The sequence below is a fragment of the Culex quinquefasciatus genome, chromosome 3 (genome assembly GCF_015732765.1).
Source record: "Culex quinquefasciatus strain JHB chromosome 3, VPISU_Cqui_1.0_pri_paternal, whole genome shotgun sequence".
NCBI classification, from domain to species: domain Eukaryota; kingdom Metazoa; phylum Arthropoda; class Insecta; order Diptera; family Culicidae; genus Culex; species Culex quinquefasciatus.
In genome coordinates, this window is record NC_051863.1 from 188,102,607 (window position 1) to 188,124,986 (window position 22,380).

The 22,380-nt window shown below is 36.5% G+C and overlaps 2 protein-coding genes across 7 annotated transcripts in view; one reads left to right on the forward strand and one right to left on the reverse strand.

Moving 5' to 3' along the window:
* LOC6045533 (electron transfer flavoprotein beta subunit lysine methyltransferase) overlaps positions 1 to 19,739 on the forward strand; it is a 38,567-nt gene extending 18,828 nt beyond the window's left edge. For 2 of the 6 annotated variants that reach the window (XM_038263432.1, XM_038263433.1), the window contains exons 2-6: positions 8,716 to 8,975; positions 18,644 to 18,934; positions 19,025 to 19,155; positions 19,221 to 19,417; positions 19,502 to 19,739. In XM_038263432.1, coding sequence (XP_038119360.1) covers positions 8,767 to 8,975; positions 18,644 to 18,934; positions 19,025 to 19,155; positions 19,221 to 19,417; positions 19,502 to 19,669 — 996 coding nt within the window. In that variant the 5' untranslated portion in view covers positions 8,716 to 8,766 and the 3' untranslated portion in view covers positions 19,670 to 19,739. Of the gene's footprint in view, positions 1 to 7,912; positions 8,231 to 8,281; positions 8,377 to 8,715; positions 8,976 to 17,793; positions 17,941 to 18,643; positions 18,935 to 19,024; positions 19,156 to 19,220; positions 19,418 to 19,501 lie in introns of those variants that run through there. The other 4 variants (XM_038263434.1, XM_038263435.1, XM_038263436.1 and 1 more) reach the window with 4 other exon arrangements.
* On the reverse strand, positions 818 to 2,187 carry LOC6045532. The gene is made up of 2 exons (XM_001862852.2): positions 1,567 to 2,187; positions 818 to 1,411 (listed from the first exon to the last, which is right to left on the reverse strand). Exons 1-2 carry the CDS (start codon positions 1,861 to 1,863, stop codon positions 1,220 to 1,222), a joined length of 489 nt encoding a protein of 162 aa, XP_001862887.1. The 5' UTR covers positions 1,864 to 2,187; the 3' UTR covers positions 818 to 1,219.
* Positions 19,740 to 22,380: the final 2,641 nt, after the last annotated feature.

Here is a 22,380-nt window from a genome sequence, read left to right on the forward strand (position 1 = left end):
GATCTCCAGAATCACTCGCAACTTAAATTTTGCAGTTCTCCTTGATGTGCAGAAATAAGTTGATTACAATCATTTGTTGTGTATATATTTTCCCTCAACAAATATTTGGAGGAATTAGAACATTTTTTTCATAGACCATCGTATGAGGTGAAGTGAAACTGCAGCATGAACAGCAAAGAAAAAAAACAGAAAAATTAAAACTTTAGGCTAAGACCGCTGTCCCTGTTGTCGTTTACTTTTTAATCAAAGGTACTCCGATTCGAGGACTCGCATGCGAAAATTGACCACTTTATATCCACTTTTTGAATTTATAAGTGGGATCATATTTTATCGATCGACAACTTAAAAATGCCTACAGAATTTGTTTTGTTTTCTGCCATATTCAAAATTTCTAAATTGGTTGCAGGTTCATATTATTTATAACAATTGTTTGAATATATTAACAAACTTCGCATAGTGTAAGTAATGCAGAATAAAAATGTTTGAAAACAAAACACCATGCGTTCCCATGGCAGAAATTTAAACTTATCAGCAAAAAAACAAAATAAAAACAGGAATCAACCTCCGCAGACAGCGTCACTGCTCGACGCAACAAAAACATCGCACTCTCCCGCCAAACCAATCAAGGCTTTTCGCAAATTCACAACAATCCATGCATTTCACTGACGCAAATCGCAAATCCACTCTTTTTTTTTTGTTTTGTTCGATTGCTATTGTTTTTCCTGTAAAAGGGCCATTTGTGATACTCGCTTGCGCAAAAACATGTCCCCAACTCGTGAGCGGTTTAATTAATATAATCAAATTATCTATATTTTTCTGTGTTTTCTTTTTCTTTTGTGTGATGTTTGTGTTTTTCTGTTGTTATTTCACACTGACGGCCTGCCGACACAATTAACACATTTCCGCTACGGTCACAATTATCAAGTCCTACTTTTTTTTCTAAAACTATCCAACTATTTGCACTATTTTGTCAAGACGGCAGCGCTTCAACGCTGCTTATTTTCATACTACTGTTCACCGGGTCCCCGAAGCCTCGAGTCATTCACACTGAACTGCACACGCTTGCTGTTGCTTCTTGTGGGGTGACTCGGCGATCAACGCCAACTTGGGTGGGAAACCCCAGCGCGCGGCTTGGAATTCATCGCCGGTTGAGCCGGTTCGGCTCGGTTAATCCTTGCGGGTCAGTTTTTTTTTCACCAAAAGCGTGGGGTTTCGGTGGTTACTTTTCCGGCAGCTTGACGACTGGCTTGACCGGATCTTCCCAGTGCTCCTCGCAGTAGTCCACCAGCTGGTCCTCGACCTTGGACAGGATCTCGTGCTGGTGGTCCGCGGACATGGTCTTCTGGACGAGGGCGCAGGACTGCAGGGTGGTTGAGCCCAGCAAGCGGCTTAGTTTTTCCGCACTGTCAATCTGTTTGGGGAGGGAGGAGAGAGAGAGAGAGTTGGGCTATTAATAAAAGCGTGTCTCTGTTTAAGATGTATGCAAATGAGTTTAAGGTGAAAGGTTGCGAGGAGTTTGGGGGGTGGGGTTTGTTTTTGAATCGTAAACAGGATGATGAAACCTACCTTGATTATGTAAATGTCGTGCTCGAAGCAGAAGGCCTGCAGCAGGACCTCGTGCATGTGGGTGGCACTGTCCCCGGGCTTGGGTGGCGCCATAAAGCAAAACAGGAACTCCTCCGGCGTTTTGGCGAGCGCCTGGATGGCATCCGACAAACCCACCACGACTCGTTCCTCGATGTTGGCCACCAGTAGGGCACGCTTGGCCGTCACCCCAACCGGAGCACAACATCCCTCCCCATCACACTCCTTCATCACTGGAGCCATCACTTGGCTCAGTTGCTCTTCAGCGGCTATCACCATCTTCTTGCCGATATTCAACGATTCAAATGCACTGCACGTTGCGTAATCCAAGGTTGCACCCCCCGAAAAAAAAGCGTCTCTCTTGTTGTTATTCCTCACGACACGCGACCAACTTCAAGTTCACACACTTTGTTGATGTTTACTTAAGGCGAGACTTAGTAGAGCGACTTAAACCGCGTAGTCTGAACTGTACGAGCGCTGGACACGAAATGATGTTCGGGATGAACGCGGTGGGACCTTTTATAACCGTGCGCAACCGCGACTTCGCGTCGAAGTTAAGCCGAAGCGCGGCAGTGCTGCAAGTCGGGATGAACTAGGTCTCATTCCGAGGAAAACCTGTTCGGGTGGAAAAGTTCTACTTGGGGGCTCAAAAAAAGAACCGGATGGAGCGGAGTTTTTGAAACATTTTGGAAATTTGATGGATCAACAATTGAGGGGTGGAGTTTTCATACTTTTTGGAAGCATCTGCTTTAGTTGTTTGAAATCTGGTTAAAACCAGAACGAAATCGTGGCCGATTTGGCGATATCGATGGTAATTAAATGTGCAAACAGTTGTTTTGTATCCTCAAATCATGTGGTGCCAAGAATCGCCCAATTTATTAATTAGTGAAAAGTAGAGCATTTTCACACCGTTTGCCAGAAATAGTCGTTATCAAATTATGCTCGGAACCAGATTCAAGTCTTAAGCGACAAAGATCCCTTAAAAAACTATCAAATTTGCTTCAAAAACTGGTAGAAACTACAGCCAAAAAAACTGCTCACACGTTCCTTGAAGACACCCAACTGTGCAGAATCAGTCGCCATTTTGAATTTGTCTTTGTGTTGGAAGAAAAGGTTATTTGAAGGGCAGAGAGCTACGTTTTACTTAATTTAACTAAACTTGTATTTGAATCAAACATTTATTGTGGAAAATTATCAAGTAAATTCAGATTTACTATATACATATTCATTATGTAACACTAAGTGCAATTATTTTTGAAAACAGATTAAACTAAAACCAAACTCATTATTACAGTTTCGGCTTTGGGTTCAAATATGATGATATAGGGGCTCTAAAGCAATTTAAAATAATTGTAAATCCCGGATGGCGACCAAAATGATTGTGATGAAATATTGGAAAAATACAGTTGGTAGTGAACAAGCAATGAACTACTCAAATTTGACACATTTGAACTCAAATTTCATGATAACACGATTTTTTTAGCTCATGATTCGATTTTCCGTGTAATTATCGTGTCTTGGCTGTCTAAGAAGAACTTAAGTATTTTGTAATATTTTGTATCTTGTTTTCCGAATATCTTTCAGAAACCATATGATAGACAAAAAATACGCTAAGTTTGTTATTCTTTGAATGAAACTGAAAAAAAGTTGCTTAAATTGTGTAGTTTATACTAAGCGACATCATCCAGCATCAATGTTTTTGTTCTAGATTTTCGATAGCTGGTTTAAACCGGATCGAAATCGCAGCCGATTTGGTGATATCGATGGTAATTGAAAGTGCTAACAGTTTTTGCCTCCCGATCATGTGGTGCCTTTGCCTGTGCCAATGCCAAGCAGCTAATTAATTAATTGGTGAATCAATTGAGCATTTTGGCACAAGTTATGTTCCGCTTATATTCCTTCTTAATTTTAGGCCGTTTTGAACCACTTAAACATGATTTTTTAACTGGCATCATTTTTTCAGACTCAGTCATCTAAAGAACGAATAAATGCGATTTGAGTCATTTGACGGAAAAGTTTGCCAGGTTATTTGGCACATTTCCTGTGCATTATGTAACAATTATTGTTTCCATGATTAAAATTTATAAAATATTAATTACCACTCAGAATGATGTAATTTGATGAAAATTACCAAAAAGCATGACCATAAAAAAACTTAACGTCACTATTTTTAATTTCACCTTTCTTCCCCAAGTCAGTTTTGCATATCACATGTTTTATTATATAAGTTTAATTTTTCATTGTATATTTTTTCAAGACATTGAAAAAGCAAATATATATTTTTTAAATAATAGAGCTTGGACGCAATTAGTGCAATCCACTCTAATGTGTATCGAGATTTTTCGTTTTTTTTTGTCTTAGAAAAAATTTCAAATTGTTGACTTTCATTAATCGAAGTTAAGCTAGAAAAATATCGAGCTATTTGGTTGTTCTACTTATTTTAAACCAATATCCAATTACTTGACTTATTGTTATCACTTTTCAAAGAAATATTCAAGGTAAACTTTAAAAAAATATTGGCCACTTGGTAGGCACTTAGTTTTACTAAGTGACCACTAGATTTTAGAAGTAACTCCAAATTCTGTCCTGAATGTTGCGTCAAGTTGATTATAAAAATTCTAAAACTTAATTATAAATTTTTATTAAATTAGGCCGGTACAAATTTTATTTTAAGTTTTTGTCCCCCCCCCCCCTTCAAAGTTGGCTCAAAAAATCAGGGGGCAAAAAAAAATTTTTTTTTTTTAAACTCTAATATTTCAATAAAAATTTAAGTGCAATCAGTTGAAATTAATTTTGAATGCATTCCCCTGCGCTCAGAATCATTTTTAGCATGTTTCGGTTGATTTAAAAATCATTTGAATTTTTGAAAATTTTCGATTTTTATTATCGCAAAAAGTTTTTTTTCGCAAAAATTTTGGTTTTCGTCAAATTTTACATTTTTTGAAAACTAATGATTGCAAAACAACTTAACTAGTTTTAAATGCATTTTAAAACAACTTTTCCGTGCAAATGTTGAAACTATGGCTTGTTATTTCAATATTTTTTTTTTTTTGCCTCCCCCTCGAACCCGGCCCGAGCCGAGGGACAAAAACTTTGAAAAATATTTGCATCGACCTTATAAAAGTTACAACATTTTTAAAATCTTAAAATGAGTAAAACTAGAACATTTTGCTTTTTAGTAATTTTCCAGTTTTTTTTCTTGTTTATTTTAGTGAGCAGGAAATTCAATCAATTTTTAACAAATAATATTAAATTCAAACAAAAAATAATCAAAAATCCACCAAAACAACAAGTACCACAAGGCCAGCTCACTGCCCAAACTCCTCCCGAGCTGATTTGCACGTCGTGGCTTTAATTGGCGCCTATAATTAACTGGTAAACAGGAGGTCTCATGATTTTATTGGCGATCCGGTTTCCGGTAAATTAAAACCGGATCGAAAAAGCGGACGTGCCAGAAATTAAGCCAGTTTTGGTGGCCTGTTGCCATGTGTCTTGAGTCTTAAGCCTGGGAAGGAAAATTTTCCATTGTGAACCCGTCACTTTCTAAAGATAAAGGCTGACAAAATGGTGGACACGAGTGTTTTGTTTTTTTTTTGCGTGAAGCATGACATCAGAAACCATTTGGCAAACCGTGAAAGAAAGAACAAAATGGAAAAAATATTTAAAAAATATCTTTTCATTTAGAAAATTATAAAAGCTCACAATCGTTTACTTTTGTTTAAATGTGAAATAACTGAATATTTTTTTATATTTTTTTTTCAACAAAATGTGTTAGAAGAAAAATCCTTAACTATTTTTAGTCAAAAAACATTTTAAAAAATATAAAGATTAAAGAATTTTTAGAGAAGTTGTACGGTTAACCAATCAATTAAAAATTGGCTTCCTGCTAGAAGTGGGTCTCGTGGCGCAGGGGTAGCGGCTTCGGCTGCCGATCCCGATGATGCTATGAGACGCGGGTTCGATTCCCGCCTTATCCACTGAGCTTCTATCGGATGGTGAAGTAAAACGTCGGTCCCGGTTTCTCCTGTCTCGTCAGAGGCGCTGGAGCAGAAATCCCACGTTAGAGGAAGGCCATGCCCCGGGGGGCGTAGTGCCAATAGTTTCGTTTCGTTGCTAGAAGAAGTCAAAATATTAGTTTTTTTTTTAATAAATTTTTTTTTGATTTCTGATTGCTGATACATTTATAGCTTATTTTCCAATACTGATCGCATTTTTCTGATAGGAATGCACTCATACACAAGAAATCCAAGATGGCGTTGACTCTATCCATCAACTATTTTTTTCTCAATTTTTTATTTTATTTTGAAAATTTGATTCCAAAAAAATTTACAGTTCTTAGGCTTCATCCATAAATTACGTCACGCTAAAATCAGCCAAAATTTACCCCCCCCCCCCTCCTCCCGTTTGTCACATTTTTCCTATACTTATAACACGTAATGTCACGCTTGCTCATACCCCCCTCCCCCCTAGAGTGTGACATACTTAATGGATGACGCCTTATTAAAATTTTAAGTTTGTTAGTAAACAGTAGAGAGCCTGGAGCTTATTAGAGAACGGACATCTTAAAATACTGAAACTGGCACCACTACATGCACTTCAGTCAAAATAGCTTGCAGCACTGCAATTGTCAAAGCACCTGCGTGACTCTTTTCAGATTCTCTTTTGATCAGTCAATTGAACCACAACAAACTGAGTGTTAACATAGTTTATGGTTGGTGTAAATCTAAAATGAGATGACGTTTGCAAAAAATTCCAAAAACAAATTTCCCACGAAGTTATTAGCGCCCGAAACTGACCATTTTTGAGCGGCATTAACACGCAACGAAATAATGAGTTTACGAATCAAATCAAAATTTAAATTGAAAAAAGAAAATTTAAATTGGTTTGTTTTCAATTTGCGTTTTGCACTTTTTCGAATAAAATATAAATCACCCAAACTACAATACTTCCCATCGATTGAACACCACCTGAAATTTCTTCTGCTCGATTGGTACCTCCGTTTGACAGTTCTCGTGCTTCGATTGGTACTTTTGTTTTGAGATGGGCGTTCTCTAATAAGCCTGGAGCTTACCTCTCTCTAGTAAACAGCATTTTGACGTTTGAAAAGCGTTTTGTACTGAAATCAAAATAAACAATTAAACAGAAAGTGGGCAATCAAAGTTTTTACAGCAAAAAAAAGCAAATTGATTTATTTAAACAAGAAAATCGACAAATTGGATGAAATTAGAAAAAAAAAGTTTTAACCAGCCGAAGATATGAGCTCTTACCCAATTTGGATTAAGGCTCTCACATAGATATTGTGGATATTTTTCAAAAATGTTTCATTTTTTTTTTAAAATCCGTTTTTTAAGGAAAGTTACAAATTTCTTTAAAATCCAAAACATATTTTTTATAAAGAGGCTTTATTTTTAACTAATAGTTTGTTGATCGACAAGCATTCAAAATGCGCTTCGTAATTTAGGGACGCTCCCCAAGGCCTACATGTCAGCCAACCCACTTCGAATTTACACCTCGTGATAATAATTGGAAAATTAATTGGCAAACAAAATGGCATGATTTTTGTATCAATCTCGGCATTGTCCGCAAGAAGTGGATTCGCTTCAGTTGAAATGATGTGATAAGTTTCTGCAGAATTCGGTGCTGGCTGTTGTCATGTGCCGGATGATGTACGAAATAGACTAATATTTCACCCGTCCTTGTTGCATTCGTTATGGAATTATGAGTTTCATGAAAACATCTTTGTACTCGTAGGGATTTACCTTAGCAAATAGCTTACAATTCGTTTATATGATGATGCAATCATAGTATTTGAATATTTTAACATAAATTGTGGCAATGAAGTAATCATTAAAAATGTAAATTTACACGTTCTTGTGAACCGTTGGCGTTGGATCTTATTTTGGTCCAAATCTAAAAGTGAAAATGAAAAGAAAATGAAGTGATTAAATTTCTGTTTAAAACTTCTGGAGAGAAAACCCTAAAAGTTTTTAATTTTAATTCAACAGATTCAAAGAAATTTCTCCAATTTCATTAATTAAATCTTAAATATTTAGTAGAGATAACTGCCAAATTTAAATCTTTTTTATTTCTATTTTACACATTTATAAGTTTTTTTTTTAAATTGTCGGTTAAAATTGAGGCAAAATCACAATACTTTTCCCTTAAACTGGCACCACTTCCCCCACTTCGACCTCGTTCGGTGCCGAGCCCGGTGAATTCCACGAAGTTCGTTATATTCCGCGCTCCATTCGTGTTCATTCGTGGAATCCGTCCACGATTCTGAATGAAAAGAGAAAACCTGTTTTGCAGGGCAAAACAACGTTGCGCGAATGCACCCAGGCAGAATTACTCTGGGGAAAACCAAGTCTCGCACTCGAAAATCCGTGATCGCTGGAAATCAAAGGCCGGTCGGTCGCGGTTCAATTCTAGCCCGAGTCGCTAACTCCTTTTTTTTCGACGAGGTTATTCATCTGAGTAAAGGTGCTCCGTGTGTGTGTGATCTGGTGCACGCATATCAAAAACGATCATGGGGAATTTCATGTGTTCTACGTGAGGCGGATCTTAAGACACGAGACCGCGATCGAGTGCGAGTCACCTGACGTAAAACGTGGCTTGGGGCGACTTGAGAGGAGTACCGCGGGCTTAGGTTTGTAATGTTTGACTTGCTGACTGCTGTGACGCGAGATCTCGCGCGCGATCAAAGTTCAAAAAGCTGGTTTTTGGCGACGGATCTTGTGCATGATCGACGAGAAGTAAAGTCAACCAAGAAATGACAAGTCATCCTGATTGAACGTAATTTGCCCATTCATTTGCCTTTCTTTTGTTTGCGTAGCGATTTTAGGTCGTACCCCTGAACATTTCTTTCAAATTTGAATAAATTTTGTATGATTTCAATAATTCAAATCATAATCCAATATACAAAAAGAATAATCAACTATCAAACTAATACAACTAACCTTTTTCAAACATTTAAAAAATTCATGATTATGTAATTTTGTATCATTAACAAAAATAACTTGGAATGTTTTATAATTTTTAAGTTCTTTCAATTCAAATAATTTCATAAAAGTAAAAAAAAAAATTTTTATTATAATAAATAATCCATTTCCTTTATCGTTCACCATCCCCCAGATTTGATCCCAGTAGGTAACGTGTTGCGACGTGTTCAAACAGACCATCCACATGCTGCTTCGAAAGCTGGTGGCGCGTTGCCAATCGGCGGCGTCGGGGGGTGGCGTCTTCGTCGTCGCCGCCGCCGCCGCCGCAAATCTACAGCCTTGTCTACTACGACGATTTCAGCCGGGCAGCAGCTTCTGTTATCACGACGCAGTTGATTATCATGACGACGGATCGACAAACACCGGCAAAAACGGTGGCAGTATGGGTGAAACGTAAGTTTGGTTGTTGTTGTGTTTGGAGGGATGCTGGGAGAGGTTATTGGAAAATATTTAGTTTATTTTTTTTTTACATTGTTATCGAGAAATTAAAAGTGAGAGTGTGTGCGTGCAACATGGTGTTAAACTTTTTGAAAAGCCTTGGTAAGCTTCACAGCAACTGCACAGAAAGTTTAACTCCATGTTGCGATTTGACAGCTCGATACTTTCTTATTTCTGAATTTTTATTTCATTATTAAACTAATTAAAACAATTCGTTGAAACTAAAATTTCTGAAACAAATTTTAACACTAAAACAGTTACCATTCTGCTAAATTTCGAAAAAATGACGAATCCAACTGTTTTATTCAAATTAAGTTAACAACACGTCGCCATCGTGCTAACTTGTCGTACGTGCATTTTGGGCCAAATTGGGTTAAGAACGCCATTTTGTGCAGCTCACAATGCCTCACCTTTTGACCTTCACAGATCCCCAAAATTCGATTTCAATCCTGAGATATTCAACAAAACCCGAAAAAACTCCGTGCATTTTTGTCACTTTACATATGAAAGTAGTTTCAATCTTGTCGTGCTATCTTGTCACTCCATGAAAATTGATGTAAGTGCGACAAAAGGCCAAAGGGATTTCAGGCCAGGAAAGTCAGGATGCGTTTGTCGCACGTACAAGCTAGACTACCGTAAACATTTGTTATTATAACTCGGGACTCCAGCAACCAACTTCAACCAAACTTTGGGATAATGGTGAGCCAAACAAAACGTGTTTGTTATTGTTTACATTGCGTGCTCTCGTTTTTGAATATTCAAGGTCAAACATAAAAACGCGTTTTTCTCGGAACGTCAAAATGGCGGGTGCGACATGATAGCACGACGACGTCGAACAGAGTTCAATTTTAGTAAATTTCCAGCTTATAAATAAAATTTAAAAAAAAATCGAGTACAGTCATCCCACATATTCGGAACGGTTTACAGATCGGCCGATGGTCAAAAAATCATAGAAAAACGATAGTTGAACATGATGATCTGCTTTTACCTTCATGTGGAAGCTTTTCTTGGAATCTTTGGATTGATGTATAGACCGGCTGTAATTTTTTACGTTTTATGTAAAAAAATTAAGAAAAACATTGACCCATGAAAACCACAAATTCGGAACACTTTTTTCTTACGGATGTAAACAAACTTTTTTTTCTCTCCAGGAGTACATATTTTTCACAAAATAATGACTTCGCACTCTGAAACCAATGAAACTCAAGCTAAGTGATGTTCTAAACATGGTCTGATAACTTTTTTTTGTGGAAATATCAGTTAAATTCAGGTGTTCCACAATTGTGGAAGGCACAATAACATCCCACAATCATGGAACAGGCAATTTGGAGGCAGTGTTTTGCTGCTCTGAATAAAATAGTCTCGAAATGCAGTTTTTTGTTCAAAAAGAACAACTTTTACTAGAGAAATAGCAAGAGAATGTCCAAATGAAGGTCCTACAAATAGTAGAGTCGACAGAAAAGCTGCATTTGGCATGCTATTGACAAATTATCACAAAAGTGTTTCGAATTTGTGGGTGTTCCGAATATGTGGGATGACTGTATGAATGTTTTGGAACCCATGCGAACCTGTTTGTCTGTAGGGTTAGCAAAAATAAGGGGGCGCATGGTTGTCTTAGATAATTCCATAACATTTATACCGCATTTTTGTATGACCTAATCTCACCCTCAGACTAAATGTCACCCTTAATGACGGTACTAGAAATTTACAATTTTACTAAAATTTAATTCTGTCGATTGTTGTGTGTTCAGGAAGCACAAATCTAACATACCTAAATTTGATGAAGCTGAAGCGTTTACTGACAGCAACTGCACAAATGTCAAGTTGTGATTTAGATCAACAGCATAATTTCAAATTATAATAAATTATTATCTCAAAAAATTTAGAAAATCATACGCCATTGCAATCATTCTATTTTTAAATTTTACAATTAAAATAATAATTCGTTATAGATATCTTCGCTCTGGTTTGATCTTTTTGACAAAATGACTTTAGACCACCAAACGATGACATTATGCTGGTTAACATGAAAAAAAAACCCATAATTTTTTGAATATCTATCCAAAAAGCACGAGAATCGGACAATATGTTTTAAACGACGTGCTAATTTAAACAGCATACTCATCGAATTGAAATTTCTATCTCGTGATGATGAGATGAATCATTCCTTTACGTTTTAGCTACTGCAAAGCTTTCATTATCTGGTTTTAAAATTTAAAATTAACTTTACCTTTTTGCAAAATCAAATGAATGGAAGTGGTTATTTACTGAAAATAAACGAGATAGGGGAAATTCTCGTATGTTTGGCAGGTTAAGCACTCGCTCCTAACTCCATCCAATTTGCTGATTTTCACTATTTAAACAACTAATTTTGCAAAACTATTGATAGAAACTTGCTTGCTCACTTCTAATCGTGCTTTTTATCACTCGATTTCAGTTGAAAACGCTTTTAATTAGCTTTAATTGAATGTCAAAATTCTGACCTGCCAACATTAGAGGCACGCTGGAATTAGATGCTGTTCCCCTACATGAGGCGTTTCAAATCTAAAAGGTTTTTTATTCTAAATTTTTATTTTATTTTTTTTTTTTTTTTTTTTGTTTAAATGCAGCTTTCTGGTTAAATATTATTTTCCATGTTCCCATTTATTCATAAAGCAATTTTTATTTCGAAAAAAAAATCAATTATTCAGTAAAGTCGAATACAACCCAGATATTGAATACTAAGGTTAAATCGAAATTTATGCTATTAAATTACTAAAAATCAACGCCCTAAATCTCCATACAAACTTTGGAGAAAAACCATTCGGCCTTCCCGGGCAGACGGTAATTACAAAATTCATGCCATTTCATAACAAATACTGTTAAAATAATAGAAATTGTTATGGAATCTTCTTGAAAAATCCATTTTTGCATAAGGGATTAATAACAATTTATGTTATTATAACAAAATTTGTTATTGGTCTGATATTGGTTGAAATCGAAAACAACTTTGGAATAACATTTCTTGTTATGGATGAATACCGCCAACTGTTATTGGGATGATCGGATTAGTTGTTAAAATAACAAAAAATAATAACAAGGATTCGTTCGAAGAATAACTAAAAATATTATTATTTTGTTATTACAATAACAACCCAATAACAAAAAATTCATAACGACGAATAACAAATCTTGTTATAAATAACAAAAAGTGTTATTGGCCTAGTATTTTCAAATATCAAAAAAGGTTATTCCCAAGATATTTCCGTCTGCTCGGGTTGTCAAAACATATTTAAAAAAATCAAAGTGCACGTGTTTCTGGGAACCCCAAACTTCGTGCTTTCCCTCGAGTTGAACCGGCACAGTCATTTTTGTCTATTTTTGTTGGTCAGTGGTGTATACATGTTTTGCCAAAAGTATTCAATTTTGTTTATGATCTACTAATACCAAAGCAAATTATATTTGTTTTGTTTTTGTTGTCCCTCGGCCCAGCCTATGTCAAGAAGGAATGGCAAATAAAAACTTATTTTCAAATTTCATGCCAAATCTCAATATTTTTAGGTTAAAAGATGTGCAAAGGTAAGAAAAAACAAAGTATTCTGGTATTAGTTTTTTCTCGTAAGGTTTTATAATTCATCCCAAAAAAATTAAGATTTTTCGATAAAAATGGAAAGACCAATAAAACTCCTGGCTTTTTGGAAAAAAAATTAAGGTTGTAGATAGAATCATGTAATAAAAGATGTAATCTAATGAATCTAATAAAATAGATACAATTTTATTCTTCAACGGAAACGCAACAATGATGTTTTTTTTTAAACTATAAATTTGAGCAAACCCGCTTTTCACTGTCTACTGCAAGTGTCTAACGAATATTTCACGAAACAAGATGGGAATGTGCTAATTATCTTGAATCGAACTGTAAAATGTATGATGACATATCAAACAAAAATTACATCCCATTTTCTCGATTAACCTGAATTGTCTCCTAATTTTCGAAACAATGCATTAGGCAGAGTGACCTATTTTAATCATTTTTTATGTTTTCTGTTTGTAATCTCAACAACTTTTTTGTGAAAACATTACATACAGTACTTGTTCGGTAACTGGGCGGAGAACGAAGCCCAGTCACCGTATGCTGCTCGCTAACTGGGCTGAACGAAAAATAACGAGGGGACCACCGATGCATAATATTTTCCTGATGAAATATTAAAATTAAAGTTAATCAAATTTATTTACAATGCTTACCCTTAATTTTTTTTAAATAGTAACTTGAAATAAAATAAATGTATGAAAAGTATTTTTGCATCCATTTACCCCTGGTCATTTCGGATTGTTTTAGTTTTTTGACGTTTGTCTGCTTTTTAACTGGGCTACGGCCCAGTTATCGAGCGCCCAGTTAAACATCCCCTAGTCACCGAACAAGTCTGGAGCAACACGAGAAAAGGGCGGATAAGCATTTTGACAGCTGAAACTATTTTGCAAATTCCAAGCCAACAGGTGACTTTTCACCAAACATCAAAATGTAAAAATAAAGCTGGCCTTCTCAGCTACCTTTTAACTCTGCGGGTTTTGTTAAATAGTTACCTGTTGGCTCGAAATTTGCAAAATAGTTCAGGCTGTCAAAATGCTTATCCGCCCTTTTTCAAATGTTGCTCCAGAAGTACTGTATATCCATTTTAATTTTTCCAACCTTAATAACGTTGGAAATATTAGTGTGGCTAAGAACGTTGGTTTTACTTGGGTTTTACCGGCCAGCGATGAAAATTGAGCTTTTAAAAAAAGTGTTGATTGCATACTTATGGCAATCAATGATTTATAAATGTAACATATTTTTTCATTACTTAATAATGTTGTTTGTTGTGTTTTGTTTTCAGTTTCATTCATTCTCCTACGGAATCATCGTCGAACAACTATCGCCCTGCCTCCATCGTCACACCAGACTTAAACGACGACTACGACACAGTCGTAACAAAAACAAAAGTGTTCATACCCCAACAACAGTGATAACAACACTTTAGTCCGCGTGTAGTAATGCGACCTACAACGTAACCGTAAAGTTGCATGTATTACCGATGGGACGGAATCGCTCCGGACAGATCGCGTGAAGCTTATACAACCTTGACGACTGGGAAACCACGTTCTAATCGTCAACTGCGAATTTGGATCGCGATTCGCAAATAACAACAACACCGGCAAGAACTCTCACCGTGCTAATCGGTGGCGACCTCTTATCAGCGTCCAAAAACATTTGCGCTCGGAGAATTTCTGTTTTGGTGTTGTTGCCTGGGGCGTTTTAATCGGTGCCAAGAACCTTTATCTGCTCGGGCAAAAAACAAAAAGAAGACGCGTATTTACGGTTTCACTTAGCTTCTGCGACCGAATTCTTCAACTCTCCATGTGCGTCCATCCCGAGTTCTAAATTTTCCGTTCAAATATTTACGATCTAGATGCGACCCGAGAGCCAATTTACGCTTTGAACTGTATTCTAAACAAAGTACCTGCTATTAAGAACCAGTACAGCGTACAGAGGGTACAGTGAATGAAGGAAATTTTACGATAAAACGACTAACGACACACGGTGGCGCGAACAATTACCTGTTTTTGTTCTATCCCGGCGTGTTTCCATCAGCTGGCACGTCGAGAACGAATTAAGTCGGGTACAATTCCAGCGGAAGCCGGGAAATACCGGATCAGGCAGTGCAGTGGCAGGCTGGCCAGGCCCAGACAGACAGCGTGTTTTTGTTTGAGGAAAATATTAGAGAGTCTCAGGAGTCAATTTCTGAGAAATCCGCTTTGAACTGGTTGTGAAATTTTCCGTTGCGGAAATCTCGATCTTTGTTGCTAGGTGGGCCAAATGTTTGGGAGAGGACGATTTCTCCAGATATAAAAATGGCATGACAATCTCGCCACTATGATAGTTGGTTTCGTCAGAAAATCAGCAGATTGGCACATGATGAGGTGTGAGATTAATCCTTGATCACTTGAAATGTCTAATTATAAGTCATTATAAGTCAAATGGAATTATAAGTCAAATGTTCCTTTATTTTGTCAATTAACCGTATAAATAAAAAAAAGTTGGCCTGTTCAAGAATGACAGGAAAAGTAAGTAGTTTCACGACAGAATTGCAAAAACATGCATTTTCAGCATGAGTTTGAACCAATGATTAAAAATGAAGTTTTGTAACGGGTTAAATACAATTGTGTTAACCAATTCCGGAAAAACACGTTTGTTTTCTCGTTTGTGACATACACGTGACGACACAAGACATACTCTGAAAGAGTGTCGAAAAGTATTACTTTCAATACAAGTGCTGAAAAGTTGAACTCGCCATCGCTGAAAATCACTTCTCAGTACTGCTGCCCCTCGTCAAAATCAGAGGGAAAAAAATGTTTTCGAAGAACTCAAAAATGTCTATTTCATCTATGTCAATCGTCCATGTGGTGACCAAAACCATACCATACCATAAAATACCAGTAAAATACCATCAAATCTTGTTTCAGAATGTTTCAATTAAAAATAGGTTTTCTTTGTGCTGTTTGGAGCATTTTACAGCAAGCATCATTGACAGTCATTGTCCCAAAGTGAAAGACACCGTCTAGTTACTACCTTCAAATACATTTTACTGCGTTGATAATTATTTGTACTAAGATATTTTTTTCTTAATGCATTTAACAACTTTACTTCTGATACCACTTTTAAGTTTTGAGTTTTGAGTTTTGAGTTTTGAGTTTTTAGTTTTTAGTTTTTAGTTTTTAGTTTTTAGTTTTTAGTTTTTAGTTTTTAGTTTTTAGTTTTTAGTTTTTAGTTTTTAGTTTTTAGTTTTTAGTTTTTAGTTTTTAGTTTTTAGTTTTTAGTTTTTAGTTTTTAGTTTTTAGTTTTTAGTTTTTAGTTTTTAGTTTTTAGTTTTTAGTTTTTAGTTTTTAGTTTTTAGTTTTTAGTTTTTAGTTTTTAGTTTTTAGTTTTTAGTTTTTAGTTTTTAGTTTTTAGTTTTTAGTTTTTAGTTTTTAGTTTTTAGTTTTTAGTTTTTAGTTTTTAGTTTTTAGTTTTTAGTTTTTAGTTTTTAGTTTTTAGTTTTTAGTTTTTAGTTTTTAGTTTTTAGTTTTTAGTTTTTAGTTTTTAGTTTTTAGTTTTTAGTTTTTAGTTTTTAGTTTTTAGTTTTTAGTTTTTAGTTTTTAGTTTTTAGTTTTTAGTTTTTAGTTTTTAGTTTTTAGTTTTTAGTTTTTAGTTTTTAGTTTTTAGTTTTTAGTTTTTAGTTTTTAGTTTTTAGTTTTTAGTTTTTAGTTTTTAGTTTTTAGTTTTTAGTTTTTAGTTTTTAGTTTTTAGTTTTTAGTTTTTAGTTTTTAGTTTTTAGTTTTTAGTTTTTAGTTTTTAGTTTTTAGTTTTTAGTTTTTAGTTTTTAGTTTTTAGTTTTTAGTTTTTAGTTTTTAGTTTTTAGTTTTTAGTTTTTAGTTTTTAGTTTTTAGTTTTTAGTTTAGTTTTTAGTTTTTTTTTTTCAGAGTCATTGCTGACTTGGATCAGATTATTTTTTCTTTAGAATCTGAGTTACCAACTGAACATAGTTTCTCGTATTTTTTGCTGTAATGCATCGTACCGTTATGACGATGAATCATTCCAGAGAAGAGCTATATGTTACACAAACTGTGGGGGTGATTCGATCTTCCACAATTATCACCAGTGTTGATCATGTGACAGTTTATTTTGCGAGAAGTTTCCCAATGACCCGCGCACGAGGGCTAGATAGATAGGCCAGATCGTGCCGTTCCAATTAGGCGTTCTCGGCGTTCAACACCGGATGTTTGTTTCATCACCATGCTCAGGTGTCATGATTTGTTCCAATTATTTTCCCACAATCCTGAAAGTTCGAACTCAAAAATAAGCTCCTAACGGTACGGTTCTTTCTTGAAAGCCGAGTAAAAAAATGTAACACGATCTTGTTTTTACTTTCTCAAACGCAATTGGCCTTAATTGTGCCAGGTCGCGATTTCGCAAGTAAAAAAAAGTAGAAGAGTCGTAACGAGGCTATTAATAACTTGACACCTGTTGCGCTTCAACCGAATTTGCGAATCGACCAAAGTTTAAAAATATTGCTCCTCCTAACATAACTGTACCGCAACGCTCCTTTCAGAGCTTCAAAATTAAACCCAAACTTCGCATCGCGCATCGGAAGCATTGCTCAGCAATTTGCAGTTGTTTTTCACGGTCGGTCATTGGTGCGAAATCGCGGCCACCGTGGTCAGGTTATGTTTGTGCAAACTTCTTTGTAACATGATCGATTTCGAATCGCAGTTGGCGGCTACCTTCGATTTGGCACGTTGGCTAACATTTTGGGGCGAAAAAGAAAAGTAGCCACGCGGATTTTGATCTTGTTTCAGGTTGGAGGGACGAGATCGGTTCAACGTATGAGCAGCAGCTAGATCAGCAAAGATAAACAGACCTGGAATTTGAAATTTAAATTCATAGTGAATTATAAATAATAGTGAGACATAAGGTTAATTAGTTTTTAGATGTCCACTTAACAACTCTCATTAGAAAATCTCAAAATTAAATAATCACCTTTTTTATAAGCTAACAGCGATTTGTCTGTTATCTTAGAAGTGTTTGAATTTCTCCAAAACTTCGATTCTTTCCAGTTACAAAATTCCAACCTTAAGCCATTGCACATTTTTGTTATCAGTAGACGTCGCCGCGATTCCAAGAAGCGAATCCGCCCCAGTCTGTTATCAGTTTCATTCATAAAAACTGCAGAGATACTCGAAAGGGGATTCCAGTGTGCAGAGTGCGCTGATCCTCCTCAAGCCCATTTGTGGGCACACGAATTGTCGTGTTGGGAAATCAATTTAAGTTTTTTTTTTCTCCGTAACCTGTTCATATCTGGTTGAAGCAAGTGCCGATCTAGGTTGGGGCTGAGATTCGATAAGAAAAGGGGCACATTGCTGCGCGGTATGGCGATTGTTGATGCTCGTGCCTTCGAGTGGATTAGAATTGTTTATTTTTGCATTAATCCAATGATAACTGCTGCAATTTGAATAACGTTGTGAAATTGCTAAGAAACTGTTTAAGTTATAATGTTGCAAATATGTCAACTACATTTGTTAGCGGACAACATATTTATTATAAAAATCGTTTTATCATATTTATATTACAGTCGACTCTCTGGCTGTCGATCTTCTCGATATCAATAATGCCCCATGTACCGATGAACTCTTCAGTCCCTTCAAACTGCATACTTCGATTGTCTTTATTCCTCGATATTTTCTCTTGCTTGAAGGATCTCTTCATCGACAGTCCCTTGGATTCTATTTGCTTTGAAAATCTATTCCGGTTGTCAATAATTTTACTTTCTCATGGCTTGCATAGACATTTTTCTTTGAGAAACGAAGCTTTGAAGGGTGTTTGACATTAGTTTGTTTTTGTTTGCTGGACGTTGCCATGATTCTCTCCTATAGCTGGTCAGCAAGATAAAACAAATTTCAATCGAGTCTTCATTTTGCATCGTTCTGTAAGCTGATGCTTCTCTTCCTCGACGGTCCCTTGGATATTGACAACCAGAGAGTCGACTGTATTATAAAACTATAGGTCATCAACCTTGAACAGAAGCAATACAAATAAATTGCAATCTTATCTCCTCAAACTTTATTCGCAGCCCTCGCCAACGTCCGATGCCATCGGTCCAAGTTCCCGGCGGCAGTGACCACTTAATTCAATCATCTTCCCCCTGCCCGCCGCAAACTAGTAATTCACTGCGCAGCAAAATATTGCGCAACACGTGCATTTCACGCCACCACTTGACACCGGAGATCGCGCTGCGACTCATAACGCCCGAGTGTGACATTTATCATCGGCCAATAGCGGCAAATTCTGAGGATGGGGGCCACGGATTCGACGCCGATCCGTTTTGGGGATTCTACTGGCCCGGTGGCCAGGCTTTAACCAGGTACGTTGCGTTTGACAGTTGGTCATCTGCATTCAAGGTCGCAATTGAAAGAGGTGTACCAGCTGTCAAACGAACCTCGCTTTCTTTAAGGTTCATCCTCGACAACGGGCATCTGTTCGAGGGTCGTCGCGTGCTGGACGTTGGCTGTGGCTGCGGGGCATCCTCCATCGCGGCCAGCCGGGTCGCGGCCAGCCATGTCGTCGCCAACGACATTGACCACGGCAAGTACCTTCACAACATCGCACAGTTACCAGTTGGTGCTAATCGATGCCTCACAAACTTTCAGCTGCCCTGGAAGCGACGCGTGTCAACGCGGAACTCAACCAGATCACAGACCTAGAGCTGGACCGGCGAAACCGTATCGGTGACGTCAACGACAGCTATGACGTCGTGCTGATTGGGGACCTGTTCTACGACACCGAAATTGCGGATCTGCTGCTGCCATGGCTTGCTGCGTTGACGAAGACGACGCGCAAAACGGAGGTTCGAAAATTGAGAGCAAAAGTGTTGCGTTCGAAGAGCAAACCTGTTTAAATATTTTTAATCTTTTTTTTTCTGCTTCCTCAGATTTACGTTGGGGACCCCGGACGGCATGGGTTGACGCGGAGGGAGGGTCGTTTGGGGAGCAGTATGACTCAATTAGCACGATATGAGCTGCCGGCGAATGTTTGTATCGAGAATAACGGATTTTCGCACGCGACGGTGTGGAAGTTTGAAGGTGAAGATTTTCGGTGATTGAGCATTTTTTCTGTTGATGTTATGTAATGATTTTAAATGTGATCAATGAAATAAAAATGTTATAATATAGTTACTACGTTATTGATTTTCGAGAATTTTCCAAAAAATATTCAAAGTATCTGATCCATCTTAACAAGGCTGCTCTAGCTGCCTATTTTTATACAATTAAACTGTATATTTTTTGAAAGCTTCTTTTTGAAAAAAACAAACCATAGTCTTAACATATGTTTTAGAAACAAATGTTTTAGAATGCATTTCACGCTAGTCATCAGTAGTTTTGCAATCATTAGTTTACAATAAAAGTTAGATTTGATAAACACAAAGAAACTCAAAGGATTTTTGAAAAACCCAAATAGATTCTGGTTAGATACTGGACTTTTCTCAGTGTTCCGAAATCAGGTTAACGTGATATTTTTATTTTTTTGATTAGGGATACGGTAAAATTACGATAAATCTTTTTTTTACCACAAGGAGCTTCAAATGAATTTTGTGACAGAAAGTCTCTTCTTTGACAGCTCCTTTCAATGAGTCCATGGTTTAATTTCGCCTTGTCAATCTACTTGTAAAATAAAAATTAATATTTTTCTGCTTATTTTTTAACCGTTGACTAAATCTTAAACCGTTAATTTTTCTTTTGAAGATGCATTGGAAACTATTGTTTCAAATTAAAGTGCAAGTAAATGACTCATTGGTTATATTCTTTTCGATAAGAATAATATTATAATATAATAATAATAATAATAATATAAAGGGCAATATCAGTTACTTTGGTGATTTTCAAATTTCGGCCTTTTAGACCCATTTAATTCGTTAGCTTTTTCAATTTAAAATTTACGATCAAATTATACCCTTTGAAAAAATAAAAAATTAAACTCGTTAAACTATCAACTCACATTCGAAATATTATGGAAACTTATAGGCTGCGCCGTACCTAGGTATTGGCACTGTTGGCGACTGCCAAGGGCCGATGTTTGAACGATTTGAACAAAATATTAATGTCAGGAACAAAGTCAGAAAAAATATATTTAAAACTGATAGGGCGTCAAAAGTTAATGTAGAATTATAAGATATCTTGATTGAATTATATAAAAAATGTGTACAACACAAAATTGGTTTAAAAACTAAATACTATGGAAAAGGGGCGCTCAAGTGACTCACTTCAAAGAGTTCTAAAAGAACTTATCAAAATAAATGCAACATTAAAGAATGGACCGCAGCAGAATGAATTTAGACACTTTCACAACAAAAAATGAATTTTGGAAGGTTGAAAATGTTACATTATAAAATAAAATATCACGAATTTCAAAAACTACCTTTGAGATAAACTCAACTCCCGGTGGTTGGTCACTTTTTCGTTTGACACTTTTTTAATTTGTACCCCGTTGGTTGGTCAAAGTCAAACTAAAAAGTGACAGTTCGTCGGCGCTCACGCACACTATCGAAACAAACATTTGGTAGTGTGTGTGACCCCGTTCGTTTGACAACAGTTGGTGTCAAACCATCGGGGTTTGAGTGTACTTCCAGAATTTGGCCTATACTTTTTTCGAAATAGTTGTGTTTTGAAATTGCGTTGCTTTAAAATTGAAAGGCTGGAACTAGGGCTGGAGCTTTTCACAAATAAAAACATAAAAATTGCTTGTTTCGAGAGCACAACAGCTCTGATTTAACTTTTTAAGTTTTACCGCTGTCGAAAAAATGGTTATGCTATGCTTTAATTTCTTAGGCAATTGCCTAAGAATGGTTAGGCGCTTATACTTACATCAAACCCTACGCAATGTACCACCCCCGGCCGAGTTAAAATGCGTAACCGGAAAAGAAGGTGTGCATGCCTGGCACGAACACTCAAAGCGTGTTCTAGCGTGCTGCTCGTACTGACTCAGAGCAAGGGTGAGATGTAGGTGTAAGGGCAGTGCGTGTTCGTCGGGAACCTAGTGCATAAGATCGGTCAAGGCCCGTTCTTACACTGAAAATTGCGAATTGCGAATTGCGATGAACCAATTGGGTTGCTTCTCCCTGCATTTTGTTGCATTTTTTAAGCCCTTTCAGATGCATTTTGAACTTTGACATTAAATTGAATTTTGCCTAAGTTTTAAGATTTTTGACGTTTTTGAACCTTCAAACTTTGTGTCCCGATTTGCCCCACTTCCCGTTGATCTAGAAGGCTCATATTTTGACCAAGTTTTATATGTACAAACAATCCCTGAAAATTTCAGGCAGATTAGTGAGGTCCAAACGACCCTGTTCGTGGACTCGCTCTTAAACCTTCAAACTTTGTGTCCCGATTTGCCCCACTTCCCGTTGATCTAGAAGGCTCATATTTTGACCAAGTTTTATATGTACAAACAATCCCTGAAAATTTCAGGCAGATTAGTGAGGTCCAAACGGGCCCTGTTCGTGGACTCGCTCTTAAATCAAAATTAATACTTATTGAAGCAATCATTGTAATTTAGAAACAGTTTTTTTAAATACTGATAAACATGAGAGGGGTGCCAAATTGTAGCTTCGTCAAGGGTGCCGTGGATCCAAGGTACGGCCATAGACTAATTATAAGTCTATGGCACGGCTCTGACTTAAAGGCAACCTAACACAATTTAATATGAAATGCTTATAAAACTACTCAAAATTAAGCGAATGTTAGCAACATTTTGGAAGCATTTTAAATATTTTAATGTAATTTGAATTAATCTGCTAGTCTGCTTTTTCTTTGT